This window comes from Hemiscyllium ocellatum, chromosome 6 (assembly GCF_020745735.1).
Source record: "Hemiscyllium ocellatum isolate sHemOce1 chromosome 6, sHemOce1.pat.X.cur, whole genome shotgun sequence".
In the NCBI taxonomy this organism is placed as follows: Eukaryota; Metazoa; Chordata; class Chondrichthyes; order Orectolobiformes; family Hemiscylliidae; genus Hemiscyllium; species Hemiscyllium ocellatum.
Window position 1 is genome coordinate 87,213,496 of NC_083406.1, and position 17,098 is coordinate 87,230,593.

The window sequence follows — 17,098 nt, forward strand, 5'->3', positions numbered from 1 at the left end:
TCTAAACCCCTAATCATCTTGTACACCTCTATCAAATCTCCCCTAAACCTTCTTTTCTCCAATGAGAACAGCCCCAAGTGCCTCAGCCTTTCCTCATACGATCTTCCTACCATGCCAGGCAACATCCTGGTAAACCTCCTCTGCACTCGTTCCAATGCCTCCACGTCCTTCCTATAGTATGGCGACCAAAACTGCACACAATACTCCAGATGAGGCCACACCAGAGTCTTATACAACTGCAACATGACCTCAGGACTCGAACTCAATTCCTCTACCAATAAAGCCCAGTACACCATATGCCTTCTTCACAGCACTATTTATCTGGGTGGCAACTTTCAGAGATCTGTGTACATGGACACCAAGATCCCTCTGCTCATCCACACTACCAAGTAGCCTACCATTAGCCCAGTAATCCATCTTCTTGTTACTCCTACCAAAGTGAATGACTTCACACTTAGCTACATTGAACTCCATTTACCACCTTTCTGCCCAGCTCTGCAACTTATCTATATCCCGCTGTAACCTGCCACATCCTTCTTCGCTGTCCACAACTCCACCGACTTTCGTGTCATCCGCAAACTTGCTCACCCAGTTTTCAAGCCCCTCCTCTAGGTCATTTATAAAAATGACAAACCGCAATGGTCCCAAAACAGATCCTTGTGTAACACCGCTAGTAACTGCACTCCAAGATGAACCTATACCATCAACTACTACCCTCTGTCTCCTTCCAGCCAGCCAATTCCTAATCCAAACCTCTAATGCACCCTCAATGCCATACCTCCGTAGTTTTTGCATTAGCCTACCATGGGGTACCTTATCGAACTCCTTGCTAAAATCCATATACACCACATCTACTGCTTTACCCTCGTCCACTTCCTTGGTCACCTTCTCAAAGAACTCAATAAGGTTTGTGAGGCACGACCTGCCCTTCACAAAACCATGCTGACTATCCTTGATCACATTATTCCTATCCAGATGTTCATAAATCCTATCCCTTACAATTCTCTCTAAGACTTTGCCCACAACAGAAGTGAGACTCACTGGCCTATAGTTACTCGGACTATCCCTACTCCCCTTCTTGAACAAGGGGACATTCGCTATCCTCCAGTCTTCTGGCACTATTCCCGTAGACAACGACGACATAAAAATCAAGGCCAATGGCTCCTCTATCTCCTCCCTAGCTTCCCAGAGGATCCTAGGATAAATGCCATCAGGCCCAGGGGACTTATCTATTTTCATCCTTTCCAGTATTCCCCAGACCTCTTCCCTACATACCTCAAGGCCATCCATTCTAATCACTTGTGACTCAATATTCACATCAGCAACAGTGGCCTGTTCCTGAGTGAATACTGACGAAAAGTATACTGTCTCTCCAATCTCCTCCGCCTCCACACACAACTTCCCACTACTATCCTTGACTGGACCGATACCTATCCTAGTCATCCTTTTATTCCTGACATACCTATAGAAAGCCTTTGGGTTTTCCCTAATCTTACCAACTAAGGACTTTTCATGTCCCCTTCTCGCTGCTCTTAGCTCTCTCTTTAGATCCTTCCTGGCTACCTTTATAACTCTCCATCGCCCCAACTGAACCGTCGCCTCATCTTTACATAGGCCGTCCTCTTCCCTTTCACAAGGGATTCCAATTCCTTATTAAACCACGGCTCCCTCACAAGACCCTTTACTCCCTGCCTGACTGGTACATACTTATCAAGGACACCCAATAGCTGTTCCTTGAACAATCTCCACATATCATTTGTGTTCTTCCCTTGAAGCCTATTTTTCCAATCCACGCATCCTAAGTCATGCCTCACCACATCATACTTCAATGTTATAAGATTATCAAATTCTTTAAGATGGAAGGAAAATAACTTTTGCAGTTTCAGAATTCTAATTGAACTATCACTGGTCCTCACTAAATCTGCTGAAAACTGGATCGAAGTTTGCTCGCTAAGCTGGAAGGTTCATTTTCAGATGTTTAGCTACCATACTGAGTAACATCATCAGTGAGCCTCTGGCGAAGCAAGCAAACTTACATCAAGAACTTTAACCCGAGTTACAAATCTCAAACCTCGCTGAATACTGTTGTGGACTGCTTATCAACTTTGTTTGCTATTAACATATTCCATTTTGTTCAATAATGGCAATTCAATGTATTTTAAAAATTGGAGCTATGATTCGGAAAATAATATTTTCAATTTTTATTTAGACTTTGTTTGTAACCAATGCAATAAGAAATTCAAACGCAAGGCCTTTTTACAAGCGCACCTTAAGACTCACGCTCAAGTGAGGGAAGTCTTCAGATGTCCCAGGAAAGACTGTGAGAGAACTTACACAACGTCATTTAATTTACATGGCCATATTCTATCATTTCATGAGCGACAACGAAATTTTGTTTGTGGATACCCTGGCTGTGGGAAAGACTTTTCTATGAAAGTAAGTTTTTTTTTGTTCTAAATTATAAAGATGAGTTTTAGCAAGAAGCCTTTTACTGAGAACAAACTTAATTCCTGTCTAGATTTTTTTAATGAACGGGGTGACATGGTGGCTCAGTGATTAGCACAACTGCCTGACAGTGCCAGAGACCAGGGTTCAATTCCAGCCGCTGATGACTGTCTGTGTGGAGTTTGCACACTCTCCCAGTATCTGTGTGGGTTTCCTCCGGGTGCTCCGGTTTCTCCCCACAGTCCAAAAGATGTGCAGGTCAAGGGAATTGGCCATGCTAAATTGCCTATAGTGTTAGGTACGTTAGTCAGGTAAATGTAGGGAGATGGGTCTGGGTGGATTAGTCTTTGGAGGGCCGGTATGGACTTGTTGAGCCAAAGGGCCTGTTTCCACAATCGAATCAATCTAATATTACTTTTTATTATAGAAAATGAATTGAATTTAAGACCCAGTTTCCTACATTTGCAAAATTAGTGTATGGCGACATAAAATTTATTTGTGGTAAATCTCTAGCTGAATACATTATAAATACTGATTTTTATGGACAAGTGAACTAAGTGTGCTTTAGAGACCAACAGATGTTTAAAATATTACCTTCTATTTGTGTTGCAGCAAAGTTTGGAACGTCACTCTGTTGTCCATGATCCTAAAAAACAGAAATTAAAGGTATCTTATCAAATATTGAGTTTTGAGATTTTATTATAAATCAGTGTAAACAATTCAATAGAATTAAGTTTACAGTGATAATCTCTGCCTTATAACATGAAATTTTATCATTCCTGCAGAGGTTAGGAGGAGGAATTTACAATTCTTATTTCATAACAGTGCAAAGTTCAAACCATTAAGATTTCAGTTCTCAACCTTTTTAAACAATTCAGGGAACCTCTGTTCTTGGCACACGTACGTGCTAATGATTGGGTTTTTTTAAGCCTTACAATTAATGTTTACAGTAGTTTTCTAATTCTCTAATCTTGACACAGATACTTGGTAATACTATTTTTCATGGATAACTTATCAAAATTAAAGCTGTGTGGCAATGGAAGGCAGGTCAACATTTAAATATAAAAACAAATTGCTGGAAACATTGTCATATCACATCTGTGAAGAAAGTTGATGTTTTTTATTTTAAAATAATTAACCAGTATAGTATTGCAAACCTTGTTTTTGTTCCCACAATATGCCAGAATTTTGTCACTGTCAGTTTTCCAACATTTGCACCATTTGCTTTTAACATTTAAAATTATGGCCTTCATCACAAGGGTTCCATTTGCAAAGTTAACCAATCTTTCTTTCTTTACTAATTTATCTAGATATGGTTGTTTAAATACTTTAGCTTCCATTAATATTTAATATCCTAATGTGCAAGGTAATTAGCCCAGTTAAACTTGTTCAATTTATTTTGGATGTTAAACCTAAAAGTTTGGCAAAAGGAATGAACTGGCCAAGATTTAAGTTGATAACTGGTGAAATGACCTTGGAGCTGTAAAGTTCTATTACATTCTTACTGTTCTGGGGATTTCAATTAAACGTAAATCGACTTTTTCTATTTGGCCCACAGGGCTCTGTAGTCAGTAACACTGAGGGGAAAAAAAAATCTTGATTCTGTTATACATGTTGCATCATTTTTCCTACAGGGAAAACGACCTCGTCCTAAGCGCGGTCTTGCATCTCGTCTTACTGGATATATCCCTTCCAAGAACCAATCAGCTGCTGTGTCATGTACTTTAACTGAAATGCTTGAGAAGACTAAAATGTCTGGATTAGAAGAAAAAGATAAGCTAACTCAACCAGTGGGAGCCAATTAATGCGATTTAAGGAATTAATAAGGCTAAAATGTGGACTCTGAACTAATGCTTCAATCCAGACTCTGCAAAATATAGAGATTTTCTAATGTTGCGCATTTCCACCTTGTTTAAACTTTAAGGTGGATGCCTCACTGTATAATTATTAATATAGTAAAGGTACACAATCCTTTATCCGAAAACCACTGGGGTCGGCTGGTTTTGGGATATTGAAATTTTTCAGATTTCAGAATGTGACAGTTTGTGATTTTTTAAAAAGAAATCTTAGCAAACAGCACACACACCTGTGAGGACCACAAGCCCTGAGACAGAGTTGATGCCTGCCAGTGCTGGGCCATGCTGCCAAGTCACATCTGAGTGACATGGGTCGAATGGGTGTGGAATTGGGTTAACTGTTTGCATGCCAAATATGTTATGGAGAAAAAAAACTTCTGATTTTGGATAAAGAATTGTGTACCTGTAGGAAGTGGAGTGACTCCTCAGGTTTATTTTCTTACTTAAAATACTGTTACACAAAAGTTTATTACTGCCATTGTTGTATAGTAAAACATAAGTTTTTGACCATGCTGCTGTAATTTACCTCGTGACCTTAATTCACATTTAAGTCTGACTGATCCTTTGTCTGTCAACTATGCCCATTTAAGACATGGGCAGTTGTGATTACTCCAAGTTTACGTCAGACTCATGATCAAAGAATGTTATGTCTGTAACTTGTTAAATGAAGAATTTAGGAAGTGTTTTCAATTGGTTGTTAAATCTAATAATACATTTCAGTTACTGGTAATTTAAAGTTTTCATTCTGTTTTGGAAACAATCTTTACACATTATGGTTCCATTTACCTTTTTGTGCGCGTTCATTTCTTTGTCAGAGAGATGCCGTAGAATGCACATCGCTGCTTTACCTTCTTTAATGACCTTTGGCCTGAATACATAGGTAGCTTTGTCAGGCATGGATTGAACAATTTGATCCAGCAATATCTCCTTCAATGAGATTAATAGATTAGAAGGATGTTTAAAGCTGTTTCATATAACTTAAATTATTTGAATTAAGTCAAACTTTATATTCTGACTAAATTAAATAACACCACAACTATCAAACATGAAGTTACAGATCAATCTGAATTTCAAAAACTTAAGACTTTCCTTTCCTTTCCTTTCCTTTCCCTGTGGTGTTTTGAGTAACTCGGCCCATCAATTAAATTTTAAATAATGCAAAAAACAGCCAAACGTAGGTCAATAATATCTACTTTAACAAGGTTCTACATGCTCAGCAAGTTATACTTAAGGGAGATATAACATTTGCAAAACTTCTCCTGCAAAAAAAACCTAGTGAAGTGACTTAATTGCATTTGCTACAGTGGCTCCATGGTTAACACAGCTGGCTTTCAGTGCCAGAAAACTCGGCTTGATTACAGCCTTGGATAACTGTCTGAACAGGTTTCCTCCCACAATCCAAAGGTCTGCAGTGCCCCAATAAATTGTCTCCTTCTCCACAAATGTGTGGGTAGGGGTGGGTCTCCTTGGAGGGTTAATATAGATTAGATGGGCCAAATAGCCTCTGCCTGCACTGTAGGGATTTTATAAATTAAGAAAAAGCACAGTCCATCCATATTTTTAGATTACATTGTGGTAGTTCTCTCCAACAGGGGTTATCTACACAATCAGCTGTGACCTTTACAGAATGTTAGCGATCAAACGGCTGAACTGCCCACCTTCTAATTTGGATATAAAACATTTAATCCTCAGTAATGGGAATTTCCTTACTTCTATAGTCCAGTGCCCTGAATGAGGAAGGTCAGGGTGCCAAAAGTCATCTTCACTGCCCTGTTGACTCCACATTGAGAACCATTCACCATGAAACTCCTACCTTGATCTAACTTTACAAAATGCAAGACCTCACACTACCTATATTAAACTCCATTTGCCATTTCTCAGCCCACTTCCCCAGCTGATCAAGGTCCTGCTGCAATGTGATAGCCATCACTGTTCACGATACTAGCTGTTTTAGTGTCATCAGCAAACTTACTACTCAGGCCTTGTACATTCTCATCAAAATCATGGATTATAGATAACAAACTGTAATGAACCCATCACCAACCCCTAGTCACAGTCTGACAAGCATCCTTCCACTCTTTCCCTCTGCTTCCTGCTATCAAGCCAAATTTGCCAGCTCCCCCTGGATCCATGCGATCTAACCTTCCAGAGCAGTCTGCCGTGTGGGATTTTAAGAGCCTTACCGAAATCCATACAGACTATGTCTACTGCCCTGCCCTTGTCAACCTTCCTAGTCACTTCAAAGAACTCTTAAACTTGAGGAATGATCTACCACTCACAAAGCCATGCTAACTACTCTTAATCAAACCCTGTCTTTACAAATGTATGTATATCTTATCTCAATCTTCAAGTAACCTACTCACCACAGGTGTTAAGCCAAATTTTAAAAAACATGGGTAATATGACTTAATGGCCAAGTGTTGGTACAAGCATTAATAAAGCTTCATACATCTCGGAAGAAAGTGTACACCAGGCCACACAACTGGTTGAATTATATGTTTGGAAGCATAGACACGGAGTTCATTTAATCATGACAAACACTCTGCCTACATCAATCTTCTTTGTCACCTCAAAAAGAAACAGTGGTAGACATCTAAATGGACTTCAAAGTATTTGGTAACGTTCTATATGGTAGACTGATTAGTAAGGTTAAATCATATGAGATGCAAGAAGAGCTAGCCAATTGGTTTGAAGGTAGAAGAGGGGGGTGGTGGAGGGTGCTTATTGGACTGGAGGCCTGTGACTAGCAGTGTGTCACAAGGATCGGTGCTGGACCCACTGCTTTTTGTCATTTATATAAATTATTTGGATATGAATATTGGTGGTATGGTAAGTTTGCAGATAGCACCAAAATGGATGGTATGGTGAAAAGAATTCTGTATATAAGGTACCTTGATCATACGGGTTAAGGAATAGAAGATGGAGTTTAAGTTTAAATGAATAGATGATGTTGGATTTTGGTAAGACAAATCAGGGTAGGACTTATACAGTTAATGGTGGGGCCCTGGGGAGTGTTGCCAAACAGTGACCTAGGAGAGCAGGTGCATAATTCCTTGAAGGTGAAGAAAGCATTGGTCATAACATTGAGTATAGCAGTTGGGATGTAATGCTGCAGCTGTACAGGACATTGGTGAGGCCACTTTTAGAATGCTGTGTACAGTTCTGGTCACCTTTCTATAAGAATGTTGTTAAACTTGAAAGGATTCAGGAAAGATTGGAGGGTTTGAGCTATAGGGAGAGGCTGAATAGGCTGGGACTCTTTCCTGGAGGGGTGACCTTAGAGATTTATAAAATCACCAGGGGGCATGAATAGGATGAATAGCCAAGGTATTTTTTTCCTAGGTGCGGAGTCTAAAACTAGAGGGCATGGGTTACAGTGAGGGGAAAGATTTAAACAGGACCTGAGGGGTAACATTTTCATGTAGATGGTGTGTGCATGAAACAAACTGCCAGGTGAAATGGTGGAAGTTGGTACAATTACAACATTTTAAAAAGGGATCCGAATGGTACGTGAATTAGAAGGGTTTAGCGGGATATGGACTAAATGTTGGTAAATGGGACTAGATCAAATTGAGATATCTTTTCGGCAAGGATGATTTGGACTCTCATGTCTGTTTCTGTGCTGTATGACTCAGTCCCCCAGTGGCAGTAAAACATATTGGAATGTAGAAAGAGCTGTCACGAAATTTCTGCGCTTTGGAGGCAGTCTGTTGTTTACTGTCACTAATGAGCCAGTTTACATTATCATAAACCACGAACGATTTCATTATGGCTCAAGATAAAATGAGAACTGCATAACTGTCCCAAATGGACTGGTTGGGCTGAAGGGCCTGTTTCCACACTGTAGGGAATCTAATAATCATAATCTCCTGAAGGCTGCCCAACAGGCTGTCCTTTCTTTTTGTCCAATTGTAGTGAGAAGGGCCAAACAGGCATTACCATGTCAAAATATTTTTAAATGGTCATGTTTGCACAAGTTTCTGACACTAGATTTATGATAATAAATGAAGGTACTTCCATCTGAATGCATTTAAGACTACATTCAATCATCTATGTATTGTCAACAGCATAAAAACGGAGATTGGTAAACCAATGTTTAGTCTTTGTAAGGTCTGACCATCTTATCTGCTTTGTCCATTGCAGCTCCTTTTCTAACAGTAATCCGAACATGGTGCTTCTTGTCAATCCATTGCTGGATCTGCTTTATTTTTGTTTGCAGGTCGTGCTTTGCAATGTCTGCTGAGAACGTCTGTTCCTTGATTTGACAAGGTCCTGCATTCAAAAGAAACAATTTAAAAATAAGTTTTGGTTTGCTTTCAGCGTGAGGCTAGACCTCACATTCAAAATCGGACTCTTAATGCCTCAGCCTCTCCAACTTCTCTCTCTCATCAAACCTACGTTATCTACTCCTTTGCCTTTGTTTTCAATTTTTGATTACACAACTATTTTATATTACAAATGCAATGTAAATAGATTTATCCATTCACATTCTCCATTGTATCTGAACACTTTAACTAGCTGAATATCTGCTTCGTTAGAATGGAACACTCTGATGAGAAAGTGCTTCAGCCTGTGAAAGCTCAACTCTGTAAAATCACCATGTCCCAGAAGACTTCTTTCTTACTAGAGTGACATGATTGGTCATGAGTTTAATCTAAGGGTCACCACAACTCAGGCAAAGGGCAAGGATGAGAAGGCGGGACCTTCATGGTAACTGCAGTCAGTGCAGGAGTTGAATCCGCATTATGGCATCACTGCACTGCTTTCCTATGATTAGACAGTAGTGGTGGCAGGATGCTTATCAAAATGGAGGGTTGTGACTAGTAGTGTTCCACAGTGATCAGTGCTGGACCTCTGCTGTTCGTGGTCTAAATAAATGATTTGGAGGAGAACATAGCTGGTCTAATTAGTAAGCTTTGGTGGAGTTGCGAATAGGGAGGAGGATTGTCAGAGGATAGAGCAGATATAAATCAGTTGGAGGCATGGGCAGAGAAATGGCAGATGGAGTTTAATCTGGACAAATGTGAAGTGGTGTATTTTGGAAGGATATGAACAGGTGAAATTTGTTCAATGAATAGCAGAACCATTGGGAGTACTGATATGGAGAGATCTGGGTGTGCAGGTTCACAGATCACTGAAGGTGGCAGCTCAGCCAGATAAGATAATAAAGGCCGAAAGCATGGTTGCATTTATTGGAAAGGGCACTGAGTATAAGGATAAGCAAGTAATGCTGTAGCTTTACAGAACTTTAGTTAGGCTGCACTGGAATATTGTGTACAGTTCTGGTCACCATGCTACCAGAAGGATGTGGATGCTTTGCAGAGGGTACAGAAAAGATTTACCTTGATGTTACCTGGTATGGGGGATTTTTTTTAAGCTATGAAGCAAGGTTGGACAAACTAGGTTTGTTTTCACTGGGACGCAGGAGGTTGAGGATTGTCTTGATAGGAGTTTAAAAGATTGAGAATGACACGGATAGAGTGGAAAGTATGAGGCTTTTTCCCACAATGAAAAGTTCAATTACTAGGGGACACTGGTTCAAGGTGCAGGGTGGTTTAAAAGAAGTGCAAGGCAAATCTTTTACACAAAGGGTTAGGAGTGCCTGGAATATGCTGACAGAGGTGGTGCTGGTAGCAGACACAATAGCAGCATTCAAGAAATACCTGGACAAATCCGTGAATAGAAAGGGAATCTGTAAGTGATGACAGTTTTAGTACAGAAGGGCAAAATGTGTCGGCACAGGCTCAGAGGGCCAAAGGACTTTCCTGTGCTGTCTTGTCCTTTGTCCTAAATCGGCCAACTGAGCTAACCAACCTCCAACTCTAATACATTATCTCCTACTGTAGCACACAACTTTTTTGGATATTAATTTCTCTAGTAATGTTTTATTTAGAAGATGGTTTTGAATAGTTCTTACTTGGTAATGGAGTTTTTCATTAAACATTCTTAAATTTGCATTTCATTAATTTCTGTTGCTGTCCTCTAGCTCTTTGTTTACAATGAAGTAATCCTTTAGATTTGTTTAATCACCCATGTTTTCAAAGTTGTACATTCTCTCTATTCAAAAAGATCTGCCAGTAGTTGGCATAAGATATTCAAAACATGGAGATGCTGGTATTGGACTGAGGTGGACAAAGTTAAAAATCACAACTCCAAATAAACCTGTTCGACGATAACCTGGTGTTGTGAGATTTATTTTAACTAAGATATTCAATGTTTTCCAAATTTGATGGTATCTGCATTATTATTTTTGACAGGATTTTTTCATTCATGTTAGAACCTGGGATGTTGCCATCTAAGCTCTGGTCACTGAGTATCTTATCCAAGGCTATAAGGACACAATTGTCTGGTGGAGCTGAATTGCTCAGCCTCTGCTAGCTAAGCACATGGGCAGGGGGAAGCTGGCCATTAATTTACAAACCACTTTTCCACATAATTTGGCAGCCTTAAAAGCCAAAAGAAAATGGATATATAGTACATATTCTTATAATCTTTGATTACTAATTGTGCTAAAATATAACTCCCCCACCCCATGCCAACCTCAGTTCAACATGGTTATGCAGCTGTATAAACTGAATTAATTTTTATTTTATTCTTGTCAGATGGAGAGAGAAGGAAGGTTCTATTAAAATATGGTAAATTTGAGAACTGTTTCACCCAAGGACAAACTTATCCCTCCACTCACCAGTTTTAGGCTCATTCTTTCGTTTTTCCCTGAGTTTCATTTGTTCATCGTGAATCTGCTTTCCTGTCATTAGTTTGTACACTGGAGGGTCTGCATTTTCCCTGAGAGGTACAGCCTTGACTCCACGCTCATCCATTATTCGAATAACATCAGCTCTGTGCAAATTTCCCAGGTTCTCTCCATTTTCATCTATCACGTGAATGATGCGGTGGTGAATCTTTCTTCCAACGCTTCCTATTGTTTTTCGTGCTTTTGGATCCTTTTTTTCCCTGTGTTGTGCTTTCTCAGGCTCTCCTTCACCTTCATTAGCTGTTATAAAAGCTTTTACAGGTTTAATCTGGTGGCCTAGTTTCCAGTAAGGTGTGTTGCGTTTGGATTGAGATGTCATTTCTTTTGCCACAGTTTGTATCAACAGTGTGTTAAAATACCTTGAACTTTCATTACAAAAATACCAACATGCGTAACCTGTTGTAGTTTGGAGAGCGAGTTTCTTTATGCAATGTGCAGCCATCTGAAAGAAAATAAAAGGCAACTAATTATTGCTATATTTGTGGATTTGAACAGTGGATTTTATGTTACTTTGGTTGTGTGTTGACTTTCAGCAGCATCATCAATGCATAACTTGACTAAAGTGACTAAAGCTTCAATTTAACAGCTGAAGTAAGCTAGTTACTGTTTGGTTGAGACCAGGTCAGAATGGTAAAATGTATCTGCATTGGTGTGAAGAATAACTTTATTTTCTATGTTATTCAAACGCATGGCAGATGAAATATAGCGTGGTTAAATGACAGGTTATATACCTTGGTAAGCAGGAAGGCAGATTATTATCTGAATGGCAACAGAATAGGAAAGGGATAGGTTCAATGAGACTTCAGTGTCCTTGTACACCAGTTACTCAACGCAAGTATGTTGGTGCAACAGGCAAATGGTACGTCAGCCCTCATAGCAAGAGGATTTGAGTACAGGAGCAGGGACATCTAGGTGCAATTGTATAGGGCCTTCAAAAGGGTCAGTGTGGACTCAGCGGGCTGAATGGCCTGCTTCCATACTCTGGGGATTCAATGATTCTAACCTTTTCCTTATTGCAATATAGTCAGCCTTACAAGATGCATTACTACTTCAAGATGGCACTGACATCCTAGTGTTATGTTGATCATGTAGTGATATCGTATAGTCTCAGGGTTGAAAAACATTCAGATTTTTTTTCGATTGAAATACAGGCATCTTATTTTCTGTTCAGCATTTGGGATTTTGAGGAAGATGCCCCCATAATCTCATTGTTTCTATTATTTACAAAACCATTTAAGATTAATGTTTATTAATTTTAATAAAATTAATGTTTATTAAAATCTCACAATATTTTAGAATTCTAACAGTTGCTAAGCAGAGTTCCATGCCTGCACTGAATGGGTCTATGTTATCTACACTGTCAGCCTTCAAGTGGCTATATAATTATGGTTGCGTAGTAGTAATGCTCTGAAACTCATTTTGCTTCAAGCCATTTGGTGTCCTTTAGCCACTTCTTAAATGAACTGCAACTATAGCAAAGGTTTCTAGGCAATCTATTCACGAATACCTCTGCTCTTAAAACAAGACTCTGATAGAATAATCAGATTGTTCACATTCATTCATAAAAGCTTTCCCATCACTAGATATCAAAATCTCCTTATACACCTCAATTTAAAAATTCTCACCATTGTATGCAAATTCTTGTCCCTTACTATATCTGTAACTTCCTCCCACTCTATACACCTGCAGGATTCTGCACACACCCAATTCAGACCCAAAAAGTAAGACTGAAGCAAAAACCTCTCCCTCTGAACTTAAGCCTTAATAAAACTCTCAATGCAAAATTCTAATAGTAATGTTGAGGTACAATTGTCAATCTTGCTAGGTTGAAAAATCTTAAAATTGCAAATAAAAACCCATGAGATTGCTAAAGTATTGCTTATAAATTGTTTTAAAAGAAACCACCATGGCTACAGAAACACACAAGTTAGCTTACCTTAGAATTAGACTTTTACAGTGACTTTCCAATCAAAGTACATCACCTCTCACTACTCTGTATTGAGGTTCACCTGCCTCCTATCCACCCATTCCACTCATGTCGTTTTGGAGTTCCAGTCTATCCTCACAGTTACATTTTTTCCACATTTAGTGTCATCTACACACTAAAATGCAGATCATATATAAATTACATTAAATAAATTTTAAACTTATTCTTTTCTTAATAAAGTTCTGATCAATAAAGTTATAAAACTAGATCCTCAATTTTAAGAATGAATCATATAGGGAATACCTCTCCCACTCTAACATTCCATCTTAGAATGGACCAATAAAAAGAAATTCTTGCACAAATATATCAATTGACCCACAATAACAACTTAGTTACTGTAGATGTCAGTATATATAAGTTGTCTTTGAAGCCTACAAAAAGATGGGAGGTGGAGGAGATCAGTTAATATGTTGAGTATAAAATGTGAATGTCTGGTTTGGGTGTAGGTGGTCACCTTTTCGATAAGTTAAAAAAAAATTATACACCGATGACTTTAACCAAATAAAAGTGTTTTAAAGCCTGTTGAATATACTGTCTTCAGCATCTGATACAAGAAATGTTCACTATTTATTCTGAGTCACTTGGCAATGGCATCGGGTTAAAGATTCTATTCTGGATCAGATGTTTCAGAATCATCCCTCCACAACATACCACTATACTATAAATCATTCAATTGATTATTCTGCATTTTTTGAAGGATTTGGTGACAGTTTGTTCACTGATAGCATCCCACAATTTGATAAAACTGCAAAAGATGTCAATGAGGCAACGCAGATATTTTCATTTTGATCAAGGCATTTCCCTCCAATAACTGTCCACCTAATCAGCCAGAGTTCAAAGCCTTTCAGTTCTTGGGATGGAAAGCAGTTAATGGAGTCTAGTAAGAACACTGGCCTCATACTTGAGGTTGTAGAGAATCAGGATTGGGGGCGGCATGGTGGCTCAGTGGCTAACATTGCTGCCTCACAGCACCAGGGACCCAGGTTCGATTCCAGCCTCGGGCGACAGTCTGTATGGGTTTCCTCCCACAGTCCAACGATGTGCAGGTCAGGTGATTGGCCACACGATACTACCCATAGTGTTCGCTGCATTAGTCAGAGGGAAATGGGTCTGGGTGGGTTACTCTTCGGAGGGTCGGTGTGGACTTGTCGGGCCAAAAGGCCTGTTTCCACACTGTAGGGAATCTATTCCATTCCATTCCATTCCATTTGGCATACCCATGATCCTTGAATGGTTTGTTGAGGCATGCATCCAAAGGTTGGACTGTGGATGTTAAGACCTTCTGTATGATTCAATCTGGGTGTTATTTCTTTGCCTCTTGACCTCAGTTATGAAATTTACACATGAACCACATCAATGAACTGCATTCTTTACATAGGTCACTGGCTTGCCTATTCGATCTGTTATCAATCTATAACTTCACTCAATTCTCAACTATCCAACTGCAATCGTAGACATACAAAATCTCCTACAAGGAACCTTTGGCATGGTTTTACATTTGAAAATCATCAAAGGCTTTGACACTGGGCATTTTCTTCAGCACAGATTTTTTTCTTCGATTCTTGCATCAGTTCATCGCCAACACCAAATGCTCTAACTGCAATATTATTGAGATAGCAAGTGTTGCAACTTCCAGCTTGAAACCAGCTTCATACTTTATCCATTTTATTGGAACTCATTTAGCATTTTCATTTGCCTGTGGGCATGTCTGAAACATTTGTAAATCTTTGCAATAAATATTTTCTGCTTGATTCCTTGTAGACAATTATAAGGTAAGTGATTACAAGACATTTACCGGTTTGAAAATTGAGGTTAATTATGAATGACAGTATATCATATCGTGAAAAGGAGAGGGTGGGAGTTGACATATGCACTATGTTTATGCAAAAAAAAATGGAAGAATGTGTTTGTTTGCCTTTCTACTGGATTGACGTACTCAGTGATCTATGGTATAAAATGGCTTAACGTATCTCACTCAGGGTCCTGAGGAAGGGTTACACCCAAAACATTGACTTTTCCACCTCTTGATGCTGCCTGGCTTGTTGTGTTTTTCCAGACTCCTGGTTGTTCACTTTAGATTCCAGCATCTGCAGTTTTGTCTTAACATATCTTTGAGCACAGCACTCACAGAGATTATAAAGAAAAAGTATTTTTTTTTAGACAGCTCACCTGAAATGCTGCTTCCGTTGTACTACTACGAGTAGGATGCACACTTGTATTCATACAATAAGATCAACACACTAGAAAAGAACTGAAAATAAACCCGTTGTAACAAGTCAAATATAACGATTTTACAGCCTGAGGTTGTATGACTTCCTTAAATCACTTTAATTGCAGTCAGAATCGAAAAATATTCGGTAAACCATTTGTCGATTAGCAGATGTGCAAGTCAACAAGGGGTACATTTGTGGGCAGCACGGTGATACAGTGGTTCAATTCCCACCTCAGGCTGTCTGTGTGGAGTTTGCACATTCTCCCAGTGTCTGCGTGGGTTGACTCCGGGTGCTCCGGTTTCCTCCCACAGTCCAAAAGATGTGGGGGTTAGGTGAATTGGCCATGCTAAATTGTCCATAGAGTTAGGTGAAGGGATAAATGTAGGGGAGTAGGTCTGGGTGGGTTGCTCTTCGGAGAGTCGGTGTGGACTTGTTGGGCCGAAGGGCCTGTTTCCACACTGTAAGTAATCTAATTTTGTGACAAAATGGCAATTGGTAAAATATAATTTTTGGTGCGACTTTTTTTTTGTACACTTTAAGCATTAAATCAAGTGATGGAGTAGGTTTGTGTGTCGTCCACAGAGAGTAACCTCCAGGAGCAGCCTACCACATCTGGATATGTCCTGACTTATAGAAGAAGTTTTTGAATTGCTCTCTAATTAATACAGTTCTGTTAAAACTGATTCATTTATAGTTCACTTTCCCCTGATTTAACAGATTTTAAGGACGTCATTGGGAATTTTAAAAATTCAAACATAATGTATCAAAACATGCCCTTCAAACTGATGTTAATAAACCCAGGCGCTGGGACAGGGTATAGTTCAAATAAGAAACATTTAAAATCCAGATGTGAACGGGACCAGAGCCGCCACCGACAGCGAAAACAGGCCCAGGCACAGGCTCCAAACCCCGGCCCCAGGCCCAGGCTCCGGGTCCAGGTCCCAAACCCCGGCCCCAGGCCCAGGCTCCGGGTCCAGGTCCCAAACCCCGGCCCCAGGCCCAGGCTCAGGCTCTGGGTCCGGTTCCAAACACCAGCCCCAGGCTCCGGCTCCGAACCCCGGGCCCAACTCCGCGGGTCTGTCCAGGTCACACTCACCGGGTTCGGTCCGCCCTCACATCCGGAGAAAACCAGGCAATGCAGCTTCTGAGGCGGTCAGTCACCGTGAGAGTGGGGATCTCAGAGAGACAGTGGATCACAGCAGGGATGGCAGTGAGAGAGAGAGTGGATCACCGGGGGAGGGGCAGTGAGAGAGACTGCAGATCTGAGAGAGAGAGTGGATCACGGGGGGCGGGAGCAGTGAGAGAGACTGACGATCTCAGACAGAGCGAGTGGATCACAGTGGGAGGGGGCAGTGAGAGAGACCGAGGATCTCAGAGAGAGAAGAGTGGATCACCGGGGGAGTAGGCAATGAGAGAGACTGAGGATAACAGAGAGAGTTGATCACAGAGGAGGGCAGTAAGAGAGACTGAGGATCTCACAGAGAGAGTGGATCACTGGGGGAGGCGGCAGTGAGGGAGACTGAAGATCTCAGAGAGAGCGAGTGGATCACCGGGGGAAGGGGCAGTGGGAGAGACAGAGGATGTCAGAGGGCGAGAGGATCATGGAGGTGGGGCAGTGAGAGACACTGAGGATCTCAGAGAGCAGAGTGGATCAAGGCAGGGAGAGCCTGAGAGAGACTGAGGATCTCAGAGAGAGCGAGTGGATCACAGAGGGAGGGGGCAGTGAGAGAGACCGAGGATCTCAGAGAGAGCAATTGGATCCCGGGGGTAGGGGGCAGTGAGAGAGACTGAGGATCTCAAAGAGAGCAAGAGGATCACCAGGGGAAGGGGCAGTGAGAGAGAC

The 17,098-nt window shown here is 40.5% G+C and overlaps 2 protein-coding genes across 4 annotated transcripts in view; one reads left to right on the forward strand and one right to left on the reverse strand.

Annotated features, from left to right (window-relative positions):
- gtf3ab (general transcription factor IIIA, b) overlaps positions 1–5,021 on the forward strand; it is a 19,929-nt gene extending 14,908 nt beyond the window's left edge. The window contains exons 7-9 of the mRNA XM_060826111.1: positions 2,210–2,436; positions 3,058–3,111; positions 4,080–5,021. Of these exons, the coding sequence (XP_060682094.1) occupies positions 2,210–2,436; positions 3,058–3,111; positions 4,080–4,250 (452 nt within the window). The 3' untranslated portion in view covers positions 4,251–5,021. The remainder of the gene's footprint in view (positions 1–2,209; positions 2,437–3,057; positions 3,112–4,079) is intronic.
- Positions 1–16,715, reverse strand: part of mtif3 (mitochondrial translational initiation factor 3) — a 19,089-nt gene extending 2,374 nt beyond the window's left edge. The window contains exons 1-6 of one of the 3 annotated variants that reach the window (XM_060826113.1): positions 16,352–16,715; positions 15,212–15,282; positions 10,987–11,497; positions 8,419–8,573; positions 5,088–5,228; positions 3,040–3,091 (exon numbers count right to left, since the gene is read on the reverse strand). In XM_060826113.1, the coding sequence (XP_060682096.1) occupies positions 3,040–3,091; positions 5,088–5,228; positions 8,419–8,573; positions 10,987–11,497; positions 15,212–15,265 (913 nt within the window). In that variant the 5' untranslated portion in view covers positions 15,266–15,282; positions 16,352–16,715. Of the gene's footprint in view, positions 1–3,039; positions 3,092–5,087; positions 5,229–8,418; positions 8,574–10,986; positions 11,498–15,211; positions 15,294–16,351 lie in introns of all 3 variants that reach the window. The other 2 variants (XM_060826112.1, XM_060826114.1) reach the window with 2 other exon arrangements.
- Between the last annotated feature and the right edge of the window lie 383 nt (positions 16,716–17,098).